The sequence below is a fragment of the Anthonomus grandis genome, chromosome 22, assembly GCF_022605725.1.
Source record: "Anthonomus grandis grandis chromosome 22, icAntGran1.3, whole genome shotgun sequence".
Lineage (NCBI taxonomy): Eukaryota > Metazoa > Arthropoda > Insecta > Coleoptera > Curculionidae > Anthonomus > Anthonomus grandis.
In genome coordinates, this window is record NC_065567.1 from 10,323,170 (window position 1) to 10,345,959 (window position 22,790).

A 22,790-nucleotide genomic window follows, 5' to 3' on the forward strand; every position below is an offset into this window, starting at 1 on the left:
AAAGTAAAAAAATCATTGACAGCTTTTAACGTGCTGTCTTTATGGTAGGGTCATACTTAACTGTGCCTAATAGAAAGCACAGAACACGAAAGTTTCATCGTGCGACGACGTCTACTTTTCAGTTATGAAATTCAAAATGAAATACAACAATAAAAATAAAGTCATCTCCCATGACTTTATCAGTGGTTCCTAAGAGTTAAATACTAAATTATCGTTTTGTTTTTAAATCACGTTTATTCAGTTAACGTAACAAGTGTGTTTTTTTTGTAAAAATAATTTAAAGCAATCCACAAATGATGTTGGCTTAAACTTGGTCTCTTATTTTGTTTTTAATGTAAAGTGTTGTCCTTATATTATGAATTTTATTTCAGTATTTTCTTAAACAGTGAATCTAAATAACAGTTCTTCCCTTATAAGGCTATATATCGACGACTATGTGGTGATACCACATAAATAAACTCCTGGACAAAATTATCGCACCACTTGATTTTTAGAGATTTTTTTTTAATAAAGATAAAAAAATAAGCAAACTTATAAGCATTGTTGACTATGCATTATTAATTAACAAAAACAATTATATTCTATTTAACAAAACGAGATTTAAGTAACTAAATTCAATACAAAGAAAAGCATCGATTTTCAACTTCAATTTTGATACAAAAATAAAACAATAGACCCATAATGAATTCTTAATAATGTGTATTGCCACCTCTAGCTGCAATGACCACTTGAAGTCTTTGCAGCATTCCTCGTATCAAATTATGAAAACTTTCCTGCGGATGTATTCTCACTCCTCACGAGCAGCATGTTCCATGATAAAGCATAAACATAGTTTTTGTCCAGTTCTGCTTTTTATATGAGAAAAGATATTATAACTGTTTTAACTGATATTTATTTTTATTTAAATTAAAGCGGGAAAGGTACTTCTGGTCATATATTCAAAATAAAAGAACTGGTTTTAGTCTTCCCTCCAGAATGACATACAATAACAGGATTAGTATGAATATCTCGGATACTGCGGATATCTTTGCAGAATACTTTTCATCCGTCTATTCGGATGAGCAATGACATACCATCTTTTGATTTTGATAAATCAATCTTCCTCTAAGAATAAGCTCTGCTCTGGACCAGATGGGATTCCGGCATTCTCCCTAAAGAAATGTGTTTGTGTTCTTACGAAACCAATACTGTTCATTTTTTACAAATCTCTAGGTACTGGTTCTTATCCCACTCTCTGGAAGAGAAGTTTTCTAAAACCCATTTTTAAATCTGGTAGTAGAAATGAAATTTCCAATTATCGGGCTGTGTGTAACCAATCTGAGTTGCTAAAGCTGCTTGACGCCTGGTCAGTCATAGGATTGCCTGGAGTTTATAATCTTTATTTAATCCTGAGCAATTTGGATTTATAAAAGGCAGATCTACTGATGCTAATTTGGTGCTGTATGTCAACTACCTCTACCGCTGCTTGGAGAAGGGACTTCAGGTTGACTCAATATATACAGATTTTTCCAAGGCTTTTGATCGAGTTAACCATGGGGTACTCTTGCAGAAGCTTAGGGCTTTAGGTATTGTGGGGCCTCTTCTTTAGTGGATCTCGGGATTCATCAGAGGTAGAACCCAGATTGTTAATCTTGGAGGTACATGTTCCTCTGAAATTTTGGTACCATCTGGGGTACCACAGGGCTCTCACTCGGGCCCTGTTTTGTTTTGCCTCTTTTTGATTGATTTAGTTTGGAAACTTGAAAATTGTCGTGTGCTAATGTTTGCTGATGATGTGAAGCTATTTAGGCTTATCACATCCCTTTCTGATGCTGTGCTCCTGGAAAAAGACCTTAATTTATTCTTTGATTGGTGCCACTTGAATAGAATGTCCCTTAATATCAATAAATGCCATAAGATGACTTTTTCTAAGCAAAGAAACCCTATTGCTTTTCTTTATAAAATAAATAATGTGTGGATGGCTTTAAAAGGCCTGATGATGCTCTAACTAGAGCGAAACACGTGTAGCCCGTTTAATTACATGTTGTGAGACTGTGACTTTGTGTTTTTATTTGTTTTTCGTTAAATAAATAATGTAGCAATTGGTGTCAAAACAGAGGTTTCTGACTTAGGAATATTTATTGACTCCAGGTTGTCTTTTAAAAGTCACATCAATCAGGTGACTGGTAGGGCAATGAAAATGCTGGGTTTTATCCAACGGTCTACAACTGATTTGTCTTTGTTTACTTTTAGATTACTTTATTGCTCTCTTGTTAGGCCCATCTTGGAGTATGGCTCAATTGTGTGGTCCCCATCATATAACTGCTACATTGAGCAGATTGAAAAAACTCAAAATAAATTTTTAAGGTTGGCGGCTTTTAGATGTGGTTACAGGAGACAGGAGTATTACTATTAGTGGGTCAGGGATAACCTGAACTTACCCACATTGGAGTCACGAAGAACATTACTCGACTTATGTTTTATGCATAAGGTTTTAAATGCTACTATAGATTGTCCCGAGTTATTGTCTCTTTTTAAACTTAGGGTGCCTTCCAGATTGAATAGACAATCAGAAATATTTTCAGTCCCATTCCACCATACCAATTATGGCATTAATGAGCCAATTACACGAATGGCTCGAAGTGCTAATGGTCTGTCAGGACAGATAAACTTTTTTGACTCTAGGATAACATCTTTTAAGGGGCAGTTAAAGAATATTATTTCATAGGAGCTTTAATACACCTTACACTGATTTATAGATAGTTTTGTATATAATGTTTCTGAATATATATGTTTGTATGGGTATGCTATGTAATACTTTTGTAAATGGATTCTGTTAATAAATAAATAAAATAAATAAATTTTGTCCAGGAGTTTACATTACGTCATACTTTACAGGTGGAGCAAAACACTGTTTTTAAAATTGGTATTGAAAGATATTTTAGGAGTTTAGGTGTTTCAGTTTTTATTAGATCATTAAATAGATGTTTCCTTAATTTTGAGCTAAATGTAAGAATTCTTATTTTTTTACAGTAGATATGGGAAATCACTTTTACCTGAACATATGAAATTGATAGTTACTTGATGTCACATAGCTAGAAATAAGGAAATACAAGTTGAGGGAAAAAATATTGCACAGAAAAAATTATATAACTATTTTCTGGATATTGTATATATATTCAAAAAATAAAAACGAGTACAAAATAGTTGCTATTTTTACTTTTCAACATGAGGTAAGTTGTCATAAAAACTATGGCAGTCTTTTGATATCACAGCCTTTAGTTGTTGAAGATGATCCCATTTTTGTTTTTTTATTTTTATAGGCTGGTTTCTCAATTGACAGAACAACAACAAATCATGTGCAGGTTTGCTATGGTTTCTTCTTTCTGGAAGATTCTGAACTTCTTTAAAATCTAGTTTGATTTGAATGTTACCATCTGACATGTATTTTATTACTTTTATGTCATTTACATTGGATCATTGACTTTTTTGTCTGCTCTTATGGATGAATATTTCTGGTTTACAGAGTAATCCTTTACAAAATCATAGGTAGGGATTTTTTCGTCTCGCCTCTTGTGTTATTCTAATGTAGTCGCTAGGTAAAAAAATTGATTTATTCTTGATATTTTGTTCAATTAGTGCATGTACAGAATCAGCTTCCATTTGGGTATGCCCCTTTTCTAGAAATTTTTGGAAGATCAATTTTTCGACAATACTAAATTCTTGTTCTGATAACAACATCCGTCACTACATATTATGACAGGTTTTGATACATCTTGCAAATTTAAAATATAGTCAACTAAACAGGAAGCGAATGTATTAGCAGTTAGGTCTGCTTCCGTTTCAGTGAACCAGTAGCATAAACAATGGTGTGTGTTTACATCAAAAATAGTAAAATTGTGACACACAAGCTCAATAATTATGGCTTTAGAGGTGTGGCATTGCAATGGCTGGAATCCTATCTGTCTAATCGTACCCAAAGAGTTACAGTATCTGGATGTTTATCCGATTCCAGATCCCTTAAAACTGGAGTACCTCAGGGTTCAGTGTTAGGACCACTATTATTTTTGCTCTATGTAAATGATTTGGGTTCATTAAAACTGCAGGGCAAAGTGGTTCAGTTTGCTGATGATACCACTATTTTATGGAATCATAGAGATTTTGATAATGTTAGAGCCCAGGTTTTTAAGGATCTTAAGATTTTATCCGAGTGGTGTGCTTCAAACAGGCTTGTATTTAATGTGGGCAAAACCTTTATTATGGAATTTAAGTATGACGTTCAGGGCCTTATGTTTAGTGAAAACTCCCCCTTGCAAAACAAAGAAAGCTGTAAATTCCTTGGTATTACCATTGATGGTCGCCTTCACTTCGAAGATCATATCCTAAATCTTGCATCAAAATTATCCTCTGGATGCTTTGCAGTAAGAATGGCGGGGCATGAGCTGGGAGGGGTAGTTGCACGTTCAGTGTACTTTTCTCTTATTGAGTCCCACCTTCGTTATGGCTTGCCTTTTTGGGGTTTAAGCAACAAGGGATTATTAAACATAATTTTTGTGATTCAAAAAAAGGCAGTTAGATACCTATATTCCGCTGGGTTAAGAGATTCTTGTAAACCTCTCTTTATATCTCAAAAAATCCTAACTCTTTTTATCTTAGAAACAGCTACTCTTATTCATAAATGTCCTAAACCTCCCTCTAACACTGGTCATATGACTCGCCAGGTTAACGATTTTCCCTTACCAATCCCTACATCCTCCCTTAACAAGAACTCACTTATATACCTTAGCAAAAAAATTTACAACCATGTTCCTCTATGTATCGGACAAATTTTAGAAGTTAAGAGATTCAAAAAGGAATTAAAATCACTTTTATTATCCAGAGCATATTATAGCCTTGACGATTTTTTTAATGATACCTTTTAACCTGTGCTCTGACATCATTTTAGTGTTTTAGTTTTGTTTCCTGTTAAATAATTTAATTTACTTCTTCTAAATTCTGTTTTATTGACAGCTTTACTTATTTTTTAATGAAATTTATCAAAAAGATGCTTTTTTTTTCTCAATCTGTTTTGTTATGATTAATTTTGGTAATGTGTGTAAATGTTATGGTAAAGTGTTTTAGATGTTATGTTTGTTTGAAATTTGAAATTTAAAGTAAATTTGGAATTTTTTAGTTTTTAGGATGCTTGTACACAAGATTTTGTTTCTCAATTGAGGGAACAACAACAAATCATGTGCAGGTTTGCTATGGTTTCTTCTTTCTGGAAGATTCTGGAATTCTTCTTTAAAATCTAGTTTGATTTGAATGTTACCATCTGACATGTATTTTATTACTTTTATGTCATTTACCGTTGGATCATTGACTTTTTTGCCTGCTCTTATGGATGAATATTTCTGGTTTACAGAGTAATCCTTTACAAAACCATAGGTGATGTTTTTAACAATGTAGGGATTTTTTCGTCTCGCCTCTTGTGTTATTCTAATCTAATCGCTAGGTAAAAAAATTGATTTATTCTTGATATTTCGTTCAATTAGTGCATGTACAGAATCAGGTTCCATTTGGGATTTTTTTTTTTGGCTAAGCTGCAAGTTTACAACTAATGCAAACATTATTCTTTATCATCAGAAATATCGTAGTCTATATAGAAAGACGATAAAAGCAGCTAAGGTTAAATATTATAGTGACCGCTTCAATATGTCCTCAAATAGGCAGAGAGAATGTTGGTCAATTATAAATGACTTCAGGCATTCTCACAAGAAAGTTTCAGAACCAGAAGTAAGACCAAATAGTTTAAATGATTATTACTGTAATATTCCTCATTTATTGCTCAAGGATGTGAATACTAATATTGATCCTTTGCATTATATTCAACAAGTGTCAGTTCAAAATTCTTTTTTCTTTTATCCTGTTAGCCTTACTGATGTTAGAGATGCAATTAAAAGCTTAAAAAACCATAAATCAGCTGGAGCTGATGGAATATCATCAAAATTACTACTCCTTTTGCCTGACTCAACATTGAATGCCTTAGCTTCTGCCATAAACAATTCCTTTCATAATAGCATCTTTCCAGCATGTTTGAAGGAGGCAGTGGTTATCCCTCTTTATAAGGGTGGAGATGTGAGTGAGCCTTGTAATTTCCGTCCAATTTCTATATTATCTACCCTCTCCAAGATAGTTGAAAAACTTGCAAAAATCAGAATTTTATCTTTTTTGCAACATAATTGCATTTTATCTGCAAATCAGTTTGGATTTCAAACGGGAAAAGGGACTCATGACGCTGTTTTCGGCTTTTTGGAGAGTGTCTATGTGTCCTTGAATTCTGGAGAGTCCGCGGCGGCAGTGTTTTGCGATTTATCCAAGGCATTTGATTGTGTAGATCATGGAATACTGCTGTCTAAGCTCAATAATTATGGCTTTAGAGGTGTGGCATTGCAATGGCTGGAATCCTATCTGTCTAATTGTACCCAAAGAGTTACAGTATCTGGATGTTTATCCGATTCCAGATCCCTTAAAACTGGAGTACCTCAGGGTTCAGTGTTAGGACCACTATTATTTTTGCTCTATGTAAATGATTTTGGTTCATTAAAACTGCAGGGCAAAGTGGTTCAGTTTGCTGATGATACCACTATTTTATGGAATCATAGAGATTCTGATAATGTTAGAGCCCAGGTTTTTAAGGATCTTAAGATTTTATCCGAGTGGTGTGCTTCAAACAGGCTTGTATTTAATGTGGGCAAAACCTTTATTATGGGATTTAAGTGTGACGTTCAGGGCCTTATGTTTAGTGAAAACTCCCCCTTGCAAAACAAAGAAAGCTGTAAGTTCCTTGGTATTACCATTGATGGTCGCCTTCGCTTCGAAGATCATATCCTAAATCTTGCATCAAAATTTTCCTCTGGATGCTTTGCAGTAAGAATGGCGGGGCATGAGCTGGGAGGGGTAGTTGCACGTTCAGTGTACTTTTCTCTTATTGAGTTCCACCTTCGTTATGGCTTGCCTTTTTGGGGTTTAAGCAACAAGGGATTATTAAACATAATTTTTGTGATTCAAAAAAAGGCAGTTACCTATATAAATACCTATGTTCCGCTGGGTTAAGAGATTCTTGTAAACCTCTCTTTATATCTCAAAAAATCCTAACTCTTTTTATCATAGAAACAGCTACTCTTATTCATAAATGTCCTAAACCTCCCTCTAACACTGGTCATATGACTCGCCAGGTTAACGATTTTCCCTTACCAATCCCTACATCCTCCCTTACCAAGAACTCACTTATATACCTTAGCAAAAAAATTTACAACCATGTTCCTCTATGTATCGGGCAAATTTTAGAAGTTAAGAGATTCAAAAAGGAATTAAAATCACTTTTATTATCCAGGGCATATTATAGCCTTGACGATTTTTTTAATGATACCTTTTAACCTGTGCTCTGACATCATTTTAGTGTTTTAGTTTTGTTTCCTGTTAAATAATTTAATTTACTTCTTCTAAATTCTGTTTTATTGACAGCTTTACTTATTTTTTAATGAAATTTATCAAAAAGATGCTTTTTGTTTCTCAATCTGTTTTGGTAATGTGTGTAAATTTTATGGTAAAGTGTTTTAGATGTTATGTTTGTTTGAAATTTGAAATTTAAAGTGAATTTGGAATTTTTTAGTTTTTAGGATGCTTGTACACAAGATTTTGTTGTCTTACGTAATATAGCACATTTTCTTTCTTTCTTTCTTTCTGGGTATGCCCCTTTTCTAGAAATTTTTGGAAAATCAATTTTTCGACAATACTAAATTCTTGTTCTGATAACAACATCCGTCACTACATATTATGACAAGTTTTGATACGTCTTGCAAATTTAAAATATAGTCAACTAAACAGGAAGCGAATGTATTAGCAGTTTCAGTGAACCAGTAGCATAAACAATGGTGTGTGTTTACATCAAAAATAGTAAAATTGTGACACACAAGCTTTGTCTTATAATATAATGCAGAGGCATTTAAATAAGGACAGACTTTTGCAGCTTGAACATCTTGGGTCAATACAATAGTAATAGTTTGTCATTGTTCTTTTCTTCTCTGGCTGAATTCTTCTTATCTATGTGACACTGATAAATATTCTCGTTGATATTTTTAGTTTCAAAGCTACAGCAGGTATCACATTTATCCTTCTTGGGTTGTTGGAATGAAATGTTTTTCTCTTTAACAATGGAGCCAAATGTATACCTACAAAGTGGTTTTATGCTGGGATCTTTTTCTCTACAAACCCTTGAGTATTCCCTATAAACTGATGCCATTGAATCTCCATAAATTGGTTCGACATACAATTTATTAGTCGATTTTCTGCAATAGTGGGAAGGAAGCTTCAGCAATGAATACAAGAAATCTATGAGACATGCTTTGAGAGATCAATATTTTTTGTTGTTGGTTCTTTTCTTTTCATTTCACGCCTAGATGTATTTATAGCATCTTGAGATGGATGCATACCAGATAAAGATTGAGATACCCAGTGAGAGACGGTTTATTCTTTTAGGCCAAAGGTTGATAAAATTAACTTTTTACATACTGATAAAACTTGTTCATCTGGAGATTTTATACTGTATTTTAAGCTACTTGATCGTCTTGATGTTTCTCCTGGGGCTTTTGTCGATCTTGCAATATGAGATTTGGTTACTAGAGTTGAAATGTACACCTTTTTTTGGTCCCAAGTCATATTTGACTGAAATTCTCGAAATAGCTTCTGTCGGTCTTCTTCAGTAATCGCATTGCATTTCCTAGTTTTTGATTCACACCTTGGTCCGATTTTTCTTTCTTGTCTTTCAGTTCCCCGTTTAGCTGGTTTATTTTTTGGTCTACTCCATCCTGTGTAAGCCTTTCCATGTTGTCTTAACTTTTTATTTTTGTTATCATTCCACTCTTCTTTTACTAATAAGCGCTTTCTTTTATTGCATTTTTCATCATCATCTGAATCTTCTGAGTCATTCTGTTCTGAGCCAGAAATAGGAACATATTCTTCACCTTTACCGTTAACACTATTAGGTTCTTCAGAATAATGTGCCTCGTTTTCTATCTCCATGTCGGGAAACAGATTATTTTCAAACTGATTGAGCCTTGGAATATATTCTGTGCATACCTCACCCAAAAGTGAACTATCGTTTAACAATAGAGATGCGTTATTAATGGTTCTTCCCTCAAATTGAATTACATCACGAGTTTCTTCTTTATCAGAAAATAAGTCAGTTTCAGTTTGAGATAGTACAACTATTCTGCTGTTACAGGGCTCTTCGGTGTAAATTCTGTTATTTATGTTCTCCCCCAGTTCATCCAACCATTATATATGTTGTATGATGCATTATATGATGTTGTTCAAGGTAGAATAATCTAGTCTGTCTGAGCACTATAGTAGGAGGAATATTTAAATTAAGCTGACACAACAACTCAGGAGACTGTATTACATTGTTAAGAATCTTGTATGTGGTGACAATATCGCAGTTTTTACGTTGAGTCTCCAACTTTTCAATGTTCAGCAATCTATACATTTCACTGTAATTAATATCAATACAAGGAATATTAAGCTTGTAAGCAATGTATCTTATGAATTTATGTTGAACTTTTTCTAGACACATTATATATTTAGCATAATAAAGTGACCATATACATGAATTCGACTCAAGTTGACTGCAAACCAATGAAAAATACAGAAGTTTGATGGAATCAATACTGCTGAAATCATGAGTGTGCCTCTTAATAAAACCCAACATTTTGCAACCCTTATTACACAGGTTTTCAATATTTTTTGAAAAAGTTAGTCTGCAATCAAAAAGCACCCCAAGATCATGTATCTCTGATATCTTCTCAATAAGTGAACTCATTAGATGGTACTGATGAAATGGTGGACCAAAACTCCTGGTAAATTGAATATATTTGCATTTTTTAGCATTTAGGACCATTCTATTGTTCTTGCACCATAATTCAAATTTGTGAAGATCAGAACAAAGTTCGTGATGTGCCAAGTTACTGTCTATAATTCTAAAAATCTTAGCATCATCAGCAAAAAGCAACACATTACAATAATCAAAACAATGAACAACATCATTAATAAAGAGATTAAATAAAAAAGGGGCAAGATGGCACCCTGAGGAACCCCAGAAGTCACTGGAAAAGGACCAGAATAAAAGTTATTTATCTTTACAATCTGTGTTCTTCCAGACAGATATGACTTCAACCAGGCCAAAAGACAACCACCAATGCCATAGAGTGACAACTTTGCAACCAGGAGAGAATGATTAACCCTGTCAAAGGCCTTGGAAAAGTCAGTATATATGGAATCAACCGACATACCGCTCTCTAAGGCCTCCGACAAAGCTGTTTGGTAAAGCAACAAATTAGTGGTAATGGACCTACCTCTGACAAACCCATGCTGCTTAGTTGAGATTATGTTTTTAAATTTCTCTGATAAAAAAATCTGTGACAAAACTTTCAAAAACCTTTGCAAAGTGACAAGCCAGAGAAACAGGACGATAGTTTTTCACATCATTCCTCTGACCTGTATTCTTAAATATAGGAGTCAAATAATTTAACTTCCATCTACCTGTCTTGAAAGAGTGTTGGAAATCTACCTGTCTTGAAAGACAAATTATAAATCAGCCATAGTGGATGTGCCAAAGCAAAAGCACAGTGTTTTATGAAGACAGCTGGAATACAGTCAGGCCCAGGGCCCTTATTAACATTGACATTGGTTAACTTTTCCAGTATATTTGTACGTGCATTTCATTAATATCAAAAGAACATGCAATATCAGGCTGCATAAATTCTTGAACATCAAAATCATCAGGATAGTAGACTGAAGAAAAATATTGTGCAAATAAAGATTTAAGCTATTTCATGGCCATTTTCACCCACTGCGTCTAAATATTTCACAGTAGATGGAATACTGTTATTTTGTGTCTTTGTGATCTTTGATCTCTTATATATTTCCAAAAATATTTAGGATCACTGGAAATAGAAGATTGGCTCACACTGTCTTTTTCACACAGCTTTATACATTTAAAAACTCTTGAATGAGTATTCTATTTTCAGTGACATGCTTCATACATATTTCTTAAAGATTAACAGTAATTTAACTAGTGCAAAAAATTGTCCATCACATGGTGTTCCGCAAAGGATACAATTTAATATAGCAAAAATTTAATATGAGCAAACTTATCTTAATTTATAATGTTAAATATTTTTTCATAAAGTTAACTTAAAACAATTTGTTTTAGGTGCTTTAGTGGATATTACATTAGATAGTAAAACGGGTACTCCTAATAAAAGAACTAAATAAAAAGCTTTACAAACTTATTAATGGTGGTAGCTGCTTGCTTGCCCTCCCTCTGCTTTTGTATGTTATCGAAAATAACTTTTTCTCGAAAACTTACCTTAACATTTAGCAAAACTATATATAAAAGGCGTTGAGCATATAAACTGAATACAATTTTTTAGTCGACACCAGAGACTGCTGATACTTATGATATAATGTAAAATTTTTTTTTAAAGTTCACTTGGTTTTATTTAAAAAAATATAGGATTATAAGGTTCATAATGTGGATTAGGTTTCAATAAAACAAGATTAGTTTTCTATTAAGTAGTTTAGTAACTCCATTCAGTCTTTTAAAATAACATATAGTAATACATTACCATTCATAATATAGCCGATGCAATCCGATATACACACAATTACTATGGATATATCAATAGATGCGTACATATAAACACGATTGTTCATTCACTTAGCCATACTTACATACGTACATATATTTAGTATTTACAATTCTTACTATGCATTTATCCAGAAGCAGTTTTTTGGCATAAAAATTGTATATACAATGCTATAAATAAAGTACAATAAAGAAATTAAAAAAAAATACGTGGATTATATAAGAAAAATAAACCAGGTAAGTATTTCAAACATGATATGCGGATATAGCTGCCCGTAAGCTTTTAATATATTTATTTTGAGAAACATTTTTGGTTTAATAGGGACGGTGCCTATAAAATTCACAAAAAATCGATACTAAATATATAGCATAATAGCATTCACAATATTTTTTTGTTCCCTTAATTTATTTTTTCCTATAATCCAAACATCCAGTGATTATATAGACACAAAATCGACACTATACGATTTTATACAAGGCATTACAAACGTTCATACTTTGCAATACCATGTAGAGATAATAAATATTAAGCAATACTTAGATGTGTAATAAACAGGTAACTAACTCTCTTAGGAAAGGTAAATGTCGTTCCAATCAAAAATAATCACTAGAATTTGAATGTATTCTTCAAGACAATGATAGCTGGAAATTCTATCCTTACTATCTTACCTTACTATCCCAGAGACGTAAAAAATTCAAGTATTTAAAGAATTTATAATATAAAAACAAATGTCTTATCAATAAAAATGGCAGTTAATTAGTACTTACACAATAAATGTTAAGTGCGTTTTTTAACAATATCTGTTTATTTTTTTGGAAAACTAATATAATTACGTTATTGAATATAGCAAGCGGCTGAAAAAAATGTGATTACGGTAGGTGGTTATATCGCATTCGAAAATTTTATTTACCATTGCGAAAGAGTGTCCTTAATTAAATTATTACTGTAAAAATGTTAAATACTGCAGGATTAAAACATTTTGCTTTCATAATCGCATAACTTACACTTCCTACAGTTTTTGATGAAGAGGAAACGGCAATAAAACATTGTATCACATAACAGCCAGCTAAGTTAAAAAACGCTCTACAAATATTCTTTCCAAAAGTATATATGATTTTCTTACTCATTTGTACCTATTTTAACTTCTGGAAAGCAATTTAATAAATTGACAATTATTGCAACAGAATAAGATCACTGAATGATTTCTGTGACACTCGTGAATAATATCAGATCTCGTCGTCTAGCACTAATATTCATATTTAGACACATACAAAGAGCTTAAATTATAATATTTTATTTATAAGTATAGTTAGTACTCTCTCACTAAAAAGGAATGTTATCGACAATGTCTTAAAATTAATGGTACGTTCTACAACAATATTAATAAATGAATACAAAAGTACGAAAATGTATATTTAAAATCATCGATGAGTATTTTTTACACTATAATTGTAATAAAATGTAAAGTAATGGCACAGAAACATTCAGTAATATTAATTAATAAGTAAAAAAATATACAATAAAAATATTAAAATATACATTTGTATGATGCATAAACTAAAAGTATATAAACTCGATATAGCGCATCTCTCTCAAGCTTTAAAGAACAGAAAAGGTAAGTTTATAAATTTGCTATATTTTATACTAGTTTAGCAATGTACAAAAATAGTTGAGTATAAATAAATAATTAAAAGATAACTCACTTTGTAAAAAAATCGCCACCCGAATGTAATAAGATATATTTACGAAACAATACGACTTACTGTTAGGGACACTTTAAAAAGGTTAGGTTGCAATTAAAATAAATGTGCGAAAAGACAAAAACAAAAATTAAACAAACATTTTTTATAATGCCTGACTGAAGAGTTTTTGACACAATACTCATATTAAGGTACAATATCCATTATTATACATTTTTATATCATACGGATTTTTAAAAGCATTTTTGACATATGATTATAGACATCAATCAATTGTTTCTGATTAGGAAATGCATAGTGTGCTATTTTTCACAAATAATTTTATATAGCCCTATGACACATAATAAAATACTTAATACTTTAGAACTAAAAAATCTATGAACGATGATAAAGAGTTCCACCAATTTGTTTTAAAATTATGGAGAGATTGATGAAAGAAAAATAGTGTCTTTTAAGAAACTAAGTTGAAGAACCCAGGGTAAATTATTAATTAAAGTATGAACAAAAATGTTACAAAAGAAATAAGTTAAAAACAATTATTTTAATTTAATTAAATTACTATATTTTGTACAAAATAATATATTAATTTGTTTAAAGTCATTACTGAATGATTGAAAAATCGCAAGTAATTTTACACCCTGGTAATTTTAAAATTTTGAAGGACTATCAATCCTAATTGCATTTTGGGCGTGTACCTTAATTCTACCATTATGCGAGTAATTTTTAGACAAAAACCAAATATTTTTACCTTTGGAGCAAATTTTTCTTATTTAGGATAATCTGGAATATAAACAATGGGATCAATCTAGTTAATTTGGGGAGGTCTTTAAATTCTTATCAGAGATAATTCTAGTTTCAAGTAAACCCTATTACAATTTCTGTGCAATAATACCAATTTAAAATAGTTTGATTATACCATATAACAATTTAATGATATTAATCATTAGATTATTATAGGGCGTATAACCCATAAATAAGATTTAGGTATCTCATTATTGATTAATCTATTCTATAGTAAAATAATGTTGGAGAAATAAGTTAATTGAAGAGGTAACTTTGACTTTTTGCATTTTCCATGAAATGATATCATGTGTTAGTCATAAAAGTACTAAACAAAATGTAAATGAAATACCATAGCTTGATTAATAATTAATGAAATTTGATTTTTTTAGGATAATTAATTTTACTGTTAATTTGGAAAAGGTTTATTTAGATAATACTTTAATTGAATAAAAATCGCTTAGAAATTGTTTTTCGGGCAATATTATTTAAGACTGCTAGTAGAAATATGGTACAGTGAGTGAGTACAGAAGCTTTGAACTAAAATACAAAAATATTGTTAACTGTATAAAGTTTATAGTAATTACACATATAAAAAAAGCATAAAGTTGATATTTCATATTTATCGATATTATGGACTAAGGCTGAATTTATCAGCACAACAAAGCAGAATCCTATAGTTATCATAAAAATATAGTACATTTATTATTAAGGTACCAGTACCACTCAATTGCTGTTAATATGCCAGTTTGAGTGGGACCGATTCCACATTACACTGAACAAATATAATTGCACAACAGCAATCTTGTAACACACAGAAAAGTAATAGTTTTTTTTGTATTACGGATATGTATTAGTTAGTCCAACCTTTTCTGTCAACATACAATACATCTGATAAAAAATCTTTGTAGTTAGAGATAAATCTATAATATTTGGGAGTAAAGTAAGGCTAGTTTTAAAAATTAATTAGATTTTTAATTATTATCATAGTCCGTCGTGTCCAAAATCCTATATTAAAGTATTTAACTGGAAAAAAACTACTTAAGAAAAGTTAATGATTTAACTTTTCTTAAGATTGATTATTGATGTCCAAAATTTGACTATTAGTTTCGATACTACAATTTATTTATCTAGATATTAGGTTTCTTTTTAAATGTACTAATAGCAGGAAATGGTTTATGAAGTTTCTCTTATACCATGTATTGAACCAAAGCTCAACTACATTACCTATTCAGCTCTTTTCCTTTCTATTTATTCAATTATTCTAGAAGGCACTTACCATTTGAGCAATTTCATATACTAAACAAAAATCTAATTCTTTAATTTAATTTTAGTTTAAAGCTCTATGTAATTTCTTTTTTATAATTTCAGAACAAAGAAGTCTAGGATTTTCATACATTTAAAGGTTGGACAAAAATTAAGGTTTTATATATTCCTTTAATATAACTTCTAATATAAGTCTGTCAAATCTGATATTTTTGAAAAAGGTAACCTAAATATTAAATCGGTATCATTTAATTCCTTAATTCATATTTAAAGTACATTCATACAACAACATATAAAATAAGAAATGATATAATTACATAGTTGCTACAATCCAGTATCGTAAATTTTAATATATTTTTAAAAAAGTAACATGGCATGACCGTACCTGTATTTAGTGTTTTTTTTTCTATCCTGCTCGATTAATAGAAAACTATATTGCTTTTTCTTGATTCTTTTATTTTTGCCCCAACATTTGTTAGTTTTTGAAAGATGTATAATGAGTCAATTAATGGATATTAGCTCATATGAAAGTAATATTTAGAATGCAAGTATTTCATTCTATTTAATCGATTTTATAATTTTAAGTAAGTACTTACACTTCAAAATTTAGAGAGCCAAAATACTTTAACAAAAATGATTTTGAACACACCCAATGTTTATAAAGTCACATTTGCCAACTCATAAATGTGAGTAAACTTACTAAAACTGTATTTTATGGAAAGTATTTTATTATTCAAATTATTCTACAAATAAAACTAACACCTTACTTTTTAAAATATACGAGAAGGCAACTCTAAATCATTTATAACTGAAAACCACGGCAAAACCAATGTGAAGTGGTTGACAGAAAAAAATTAAGGAGGACTAATTTTGGCGTATAACACTTATCAGCAAGCGAGTTCCTGAGGTGCAGGGGACAGAGGGGGAGCTGATGGAATCAAGAGATCATCGCCTTCACCTTCATCCGATGGAGGATTCATTGGCAAAGTATCATCTGATGAAAACATCAAATCAAGCTCTCCTGACTGGCACGTCAGGTCAGGCCAATATCATGGATTCCCTGACTCGTTCATTATATTATGAGCCTGTTCTAACTTCAGGGCTAAACGTTGCTTCTCAGAAAACTCATCTTCTTCTAGGGTGACAGTTAACTGTTCGTTGTATTTCACTGCATAGTTGTATAATTCGTGGAGGGCACAGTTTGTGTTAAATTCTGTTGTGTGTAACTGTAACATAAATATTTACCATATAGTATAGTGACTATAACAAAATCTTATTTTTATTATTTCGTACTTACCCTAGAATCCTCGGCTAACATCGCATTCATATCTTGGTCAGAAATGGCTGGCATACTTTTGATATCAGAATAATATCTATCCACCCAATCTTTATAACATGGAATGTCCTTTGCATATAAAAGCTTAGAACTAGGGGAATCTTTTCCTAAAAAAGACATAACATTTGATTAACAAAATAGGATTTTTTATTTCTGGAAGGCATGAAAAAACATTCTTACCTAGTCTATGATCAGACGTAGAACAAGAGTCCATAAAGGTTTGAGCAACAACGGAGAGGCACGCGTCGACGATATTCGACTTGTGAATATCAAATACGAAATTGGGGTTCTTTATTAGATTCACCCAAAATCTAAGCGGAAGTGAGTTGCTTTTCCACGTGTGCACTACTTCAGGATCCGAGATACCATGTTGCAATGCTTGGTCATCCAGAAAATCAAACATATATTTTATGGCAAGCGGCAGGGCAGACCCTCTATGCGCTGTGCTAAATATGGTTTCAAAAAGGTCATCCACGAATTTTTGTAAAGTACCTAAAAATAATACCGTTTGTTAGGATAAATCTAAAACTCAAAATATACAAATTACATACTTAAATACCATTAAAAATGCTTGTAATATATTATTAATAAACTTGCAATGTTGAGCAATATTTAAATCAGTTATTCAAATTATAGTATTTGTATAGTACTTCTAGATGTTGTATCATTTGATGTTATGATACAACATCAAATGATGAACAATGAATGAGCAATGACAAATGAATAAAAAAGGTACATACCTTTTGTGGCAAGCAACCTAGTCAGATAAATTTCAGATACCATTTTGTTGCCCCTTTCACCTTCTTTCTGGTTATCATTATCATGGTGTTTTACCAAATGCCACAATTTATATCCCTGATCATGATCATGATTTAATGGACTAGTGGCTCTACTTAAAGGTGGACTCACAGAGTTAAGCTTACTCAAATTTAATGTTTCATACTTATGTGTCTTATCATTCTTATCGGAAAATATGCTCAGGTTGTATATTGAGCTTTGTTTTGATACTAGACTAAGGCAAGCCCCGTCAGGCACTTTATAGTGTTGGAGCGTATTCTTTCTTTTCCACTCTCCCTCTACTTTAGTGGTGGTATCTTCGTCATAGAGAATCAATCTTCCGGAGGTTCCTGTGCGCCATTCTGTAAAATAAACTAAATTTCCTGAATAACTAATAGCCGAAACATAGTAGCGATTGGTCATATACACTTCAACGAGACGTCTGTAGTTGTTTAATTTTTAAATTATGACCCGCTTAGTCAAAATGTCTAAAGAGGAGCAAAGATCAATATTTTCTGTACTTTAAGTTAGATTCATTTCAGAAAAACTTAAACTATATAAAATTATTTTAAAAATTGGCGTTTATTGTGACTCAAGGAATTTCAGGTGAATTTTATTTTATAACCTTGGATAGCGTTTAAATTACCCTAAAGTAAAAAACTGGTAAATTATATTCAGATTAACGTAAACTGTAAAATAATTATGGTTGGTCCAAAAATAAATAAATATGATCGTCTTATATTACAGAATCAAGTTCATGTCGGGTTTATCAAAGTACCCACGTTTCAGGTAGTTTTATATGTATTTATTATAATTGACCTCTTTTATTTTCATCCATTTTTATATTTTTAACACTGGTTGTAATGTTTATCGATCTTGAATTTTTTTTCAAAAGTTTAAAAATTCCTATAAAGATACCAAATTTTTTTGGTTTTAACCTTTATAAAGGCCCTAATATTCCCTCAATAAATAATTAACCGCATTAAAATGTAACCTAGATTTCCTTTCAGTTCTAGTAGCTATACTGGAAGTTCTTGACTATATTTGTGTTTTTTTCACCTTTCGGCCAGACCTTACAGGTCACAAACATTATTTCTTGGGCTAATTACCATGGTATTTAGCCCAAGAAATAATGTTTTAATCAGTTTCCTCCTCTGTAGACATATATCTTTTAAATTCTAATGTTAGTATGATGCAACTAGCAATTAGTCTTTCTATATTGCTAATCGGGGAAGGTGTTAGAAGGAAGCATATTTTTGGTATTTTTGGTACAGTTTAGGTGAAGGCGTTGGACCACTACAGTGATTTTGTATTAATGATATGGAAACTGATGTAAATTATATTTTTATGATTTTTTTAACTAATTTTTTAAATTCTCTTGTAAACATACTTTTCTCATTAAATCGTTTTTTGAGAAAAATCAAAGATTTAATGTTAACAAAGTACAGCACTCAATAGTATCGACAAGAGGGGCTAATAATCATTTGTTCATTGAATAATTTACAAAATGCCCCTTTTTAAATTTTTACGGCAGATTCCGTTTTTGTTTTGTTGAAATTTTAAGAAGTTAACTGAACATGTTTTCAGATTGACTTGAGAAACAAAACCATTGTAATATTAGTTAGGTTCACTGCCTTTACCAACATATTTAAAAATTATATTCTAAAGTTTCTGCCAAAACTAAATTCATGCAAGCGTGTGGGGATTTTTGGTAAAAAGGGAAAATAAAATTAGAAATTCAAAAGTTCACCTAAATCAAGATCCTCCTTTCTAGGTCTTTGTGAGTAAGGCGTAGCCCTATAAATGGTATCCAGGCACTTTTCTTTAACCTGGTTTATGGTATCACAGTCCAGAACCTTTACTGGAACATTATCTGTATTTATATCCAAACCTCCCACAAAGGCTTGTTGAGATATCGATACGTATACAGTCTGAAAAAGTGTAATTACTAGCTTATCTTAATTTTTGGATTATCGTAATAGCTTATTAAATGTAATTAACATATTTGCTTACCATAGGTCTAAAATCTATTGATTGTCGGATAAGTTTCTCCTCACTAAGTGAATACCTAGCTTCAGAAGTTATAGCATCTACTGGACCTTTGTCTACTTGCTGTTTAACTGCTCTGAATAACATAAATAATGGCTCTCCAGCACATTCTCTTAAAAATTTGTATAACAGGAAGGTAAACCACGCGCTAAGCATTTTTTCTGCCACACTTTCAGTTCTTCTAAGCAGAAGTTTTGGATGGCTTTTTCCTTCCATGCATTTCTCTATTAATTCAGCTAAAAGGGTTTTTAATATATCAGTGCAATACTCCATTTTGCTTTGCAAAGTGACCATAATAAGACTAGCTACGTTTACTCTATCCCTCATAGAGAAATATCTATTGCTCTCCAAAGTCCTTATAAATAAAAGCAGAAATGTTTTGTTCATTATTAATTGACCAAATAACCTAAGCCCCTTCTCTTTGCATATTAACTCGGGCCGTTCCCATTGAAGAACAACATGATCTTCTTCATTAGGGAACAGGATTTTCATTGCATATGTTCTATAGTCTAAGAAAGGAATACCACCAGCAGTTAGATCGCTTGTCAGATCTGTCATTTCAGTCTGTAGTTCGGCGAAAGCTTCTTTGCACTCTGCGGCAACCCTTAACTCTAATATATCCATTTGTTCTTGCATGTTTTTTAATACTCTATTACTTTCTGTTGACTTTCTTCTGTACGCGATCAAAAACATGACAAATGATACTGCGATAATAACCACAATAATACTTGCTCCAATTAACGTAGGTTTGGTAAATGTTCCATTTAAGCTTTGAGGTGAAGAGTAGGAAAGATGACCAATAGAGTATCTAAGAGAGCCTCCCACAGTTACAACAACTTCTGGTAAAGCTTCTCCATTTAGTTGACCAGTTTGATCAATAGCAGGAGGTTGAGCTTCAGGGGGTCGGCAAGTTAGTTGCTGTCTTGATAACGACGTTACATTACAGTAACTTGTTCCTATGCGTACTTCTACATCTGATTCCTGGCATGCTCTGTCAATATTTTGTCCCTGCAAATGTAGACAATAGTTAGCGGTGTATAATTTTCGATATTGTAGAATTTTAAATTATTAACTTACGTTGATGTTAAGGTAGTCTGATTTGTAATATTTCACCTCCTTATCAAATGGGTAGAAAGTGGGATTAGGATAAAGAAGGAATGGGTTAAATTCTTTTTTAGATTGAGTCAGATTTTGCACTCCAGTAACATTATCCATACGAAATCCATACTCTAGTTTTAAAGGATTATCTGCATCTAATTTTGAATCTTCTACTTCATCTATTACTGGGCTCATGCAGACCATACTAGTATTGCTTAGAACTGTACATTCCTAAAAATAAAATAATTTACATATTAATTTGGAGTAGAGTGACTCCTGCATATTTTTATTGATATATATGACATCGATATAGATGACTATTTCATTATCAGCTTTCTTGAAAACTTATTGTAAATAAAGAAGAAAAAGCGTTATTAGGAGCATTAAAGGCAAAAAGGGGGTGTATACTGGATATACCTAGTTGAAAAGAAATCAACCGGACGGCCGATCAAAAATAAAACTTTAACATTGTCGGTGATTTTTGTTATACGGAAGTGACAATTTGTTTGACAAATGGAAGTTATGTTCATTTGTCATGATTTAATTACACTAAAATTTAAGACTTATACTTACACTAATAAACATCTTCTGCTCATAAAAGACATACATCTGGGGCTTCTGTATATATGCCAAATTCTTTCCAGTTACAGATATTTTAATACCACCGGCTGGGATACCCTTGGGAAATTTTATTTGTCCGCTTTGCACTCCGGATTCAGCAGATTCAATTACTGGATCTTCCACATATTCGAACATCATATTTTCAAGGTATCTATCACCTTTATCAAATTTCATTTTAAGTTTCTTCTTTGATGTCGTATTTGAAGCACTTGTGATGCACAGGGCCTGGTTCTGTTCCGTACTGTAATACAAAATATTGATTAATGAAAGGAAATAGTCACAACAGACTAAAATTACCAATATGAACTAAATTAAAATTATAAACTCTGTATATATACAGTTAGTTAATGGTATGTCATAATTTGCAAGAGCTATTCGTGGATTAATTTTAAGTACAAAAAACAAAAAGGTGTGTTTGAATGTGAATACAAATAAAATGATTAATAACAAAACAATCATCGCTGACAACAAGCAACGCTAATTTCATTTATTTCAATAATTTTTGCTAAATGTTTATGTAGTTAATATAAAATATTTTTTTAACGATTTCTCCCATACCCTAAGCTTTACGACGTTTTATGACAAAAGAGGCCTTTTTGCTTATAATTAAGTGATAATAAAGAACCTAATAGAGAATGATAATTAGTTCCTCAGGGTTCGGTTCTGGGTCCTATTTTATTTCTATTATATATAAATAACCTGGCGTCTCTTCACATAAGAGGATTCTTCATTATTTTTGCAGATAACACCACCATTTTAGAGGCAAACAATAATAAAAGCACATTAACAAGAACAATTTCTGAAGATTTATTAACGGTTAAACAGTGGTGTGATGCTAATCTGTTGTCTTTAAATATAGATAAGACTAAATTATTAAGTTTGTATGTTCAGACCAGTTAATGATTCAAAAAAATAATTGGAAGTTAATAATTTTAACAGATTTCTTCGAATTGTTATTGATGATAAACTGAAGTTTTGTGACCATATATCAGCATTGAGGCAAAAACTGGCTAGAGATGTCATGTTGTTAGAGTGATTTCAAATGAACTGGAATCTGCAAAATCAGTATATTTTTTATTGATTGAAAGTCACCTGTGGCACGGAATAGCAATTTAGGTTGCTGTAGTCAAGGGCCTTTTAACTCTGTGTTTGTTTTGCAAAACAAAAAAGAGCCATTAGATGTGTCATAAATCACAGGACTCATGTGGACCCCTATTTAAAGATTTTATTTTTTTTTTAATTATATGTTAGTAATATTTCGATATATATTCCCATTTTATATTATAAGAAGCTTTAAGAACAAATACCATGTATTTATGCTACTAAAGCATGTTTTTATAATTTATTTTCTTAAGTTAATCGCGTAGTATTTGCCATTACTACGCCACTTATATAAACTTTTCGAATTAAATTCTACACATTAACAATGTTATGACATATCATTAAGTAACACCTTTTATATCTTATTAGCTAATTTAATTTTTAATTAATTATTTG

At 31.5% G+C, this 22,790-nt stretch overlaps 1 protein-coding gene across 4 annotated transcripts in view; it reads right to left on the bottom strand.

Annotated features, from left to right (window-relative positions):
• Positions 1-11,581: 11,581 nt before the first annotated feature.
• Positions 11,582-22,790, bottom strand: part of LOC126748496 (plexin-A4) — a 536,890-nt gene continuing 525,681 nt past the window's right edge. For 2 of the 4 annotated variants that reach the window (XM_050457763.1, XM_050457761.1), the window contains exons 11-18: positions 21,246-21,534; positions 20,652-20,903; positions 19,539-20,582; positions 19,276-19,456; positions 17,489-17,899; positions 16,929-17,240; positions 16,710-16,855; positions 11,582-16,638 (exon numbers count right to left, since the gene is read on the bottom strand). In XM_050457763.1, coding sequence (XP_050313720.1) covers positions 16,462-16,638; positions 16,710-16,855; positions 16,929-17,240; positions 17,489-17,899; positions 19,276-19,456; positions 19,539-20,582; positions 20,652-20,903; positions 21,246-21,534 — 2,812 coding nt within the window. In that variant the 3' untranslated portion in view covers positions 11,582-16,461. The remainder of the gene's footprint in view (positions 16,639-16,709; positions 16,856-16,928; positions 17,241-17,488; positions 17,900-19,275; positions 19,457-19,538; positions 20,583-20,651; positions 20,904-21,245; positions 21,535-22,790) is intronic. The other 2 variants (XM_050457765.1, XM_050457764.1) reach the window with 2 other exon arrangements.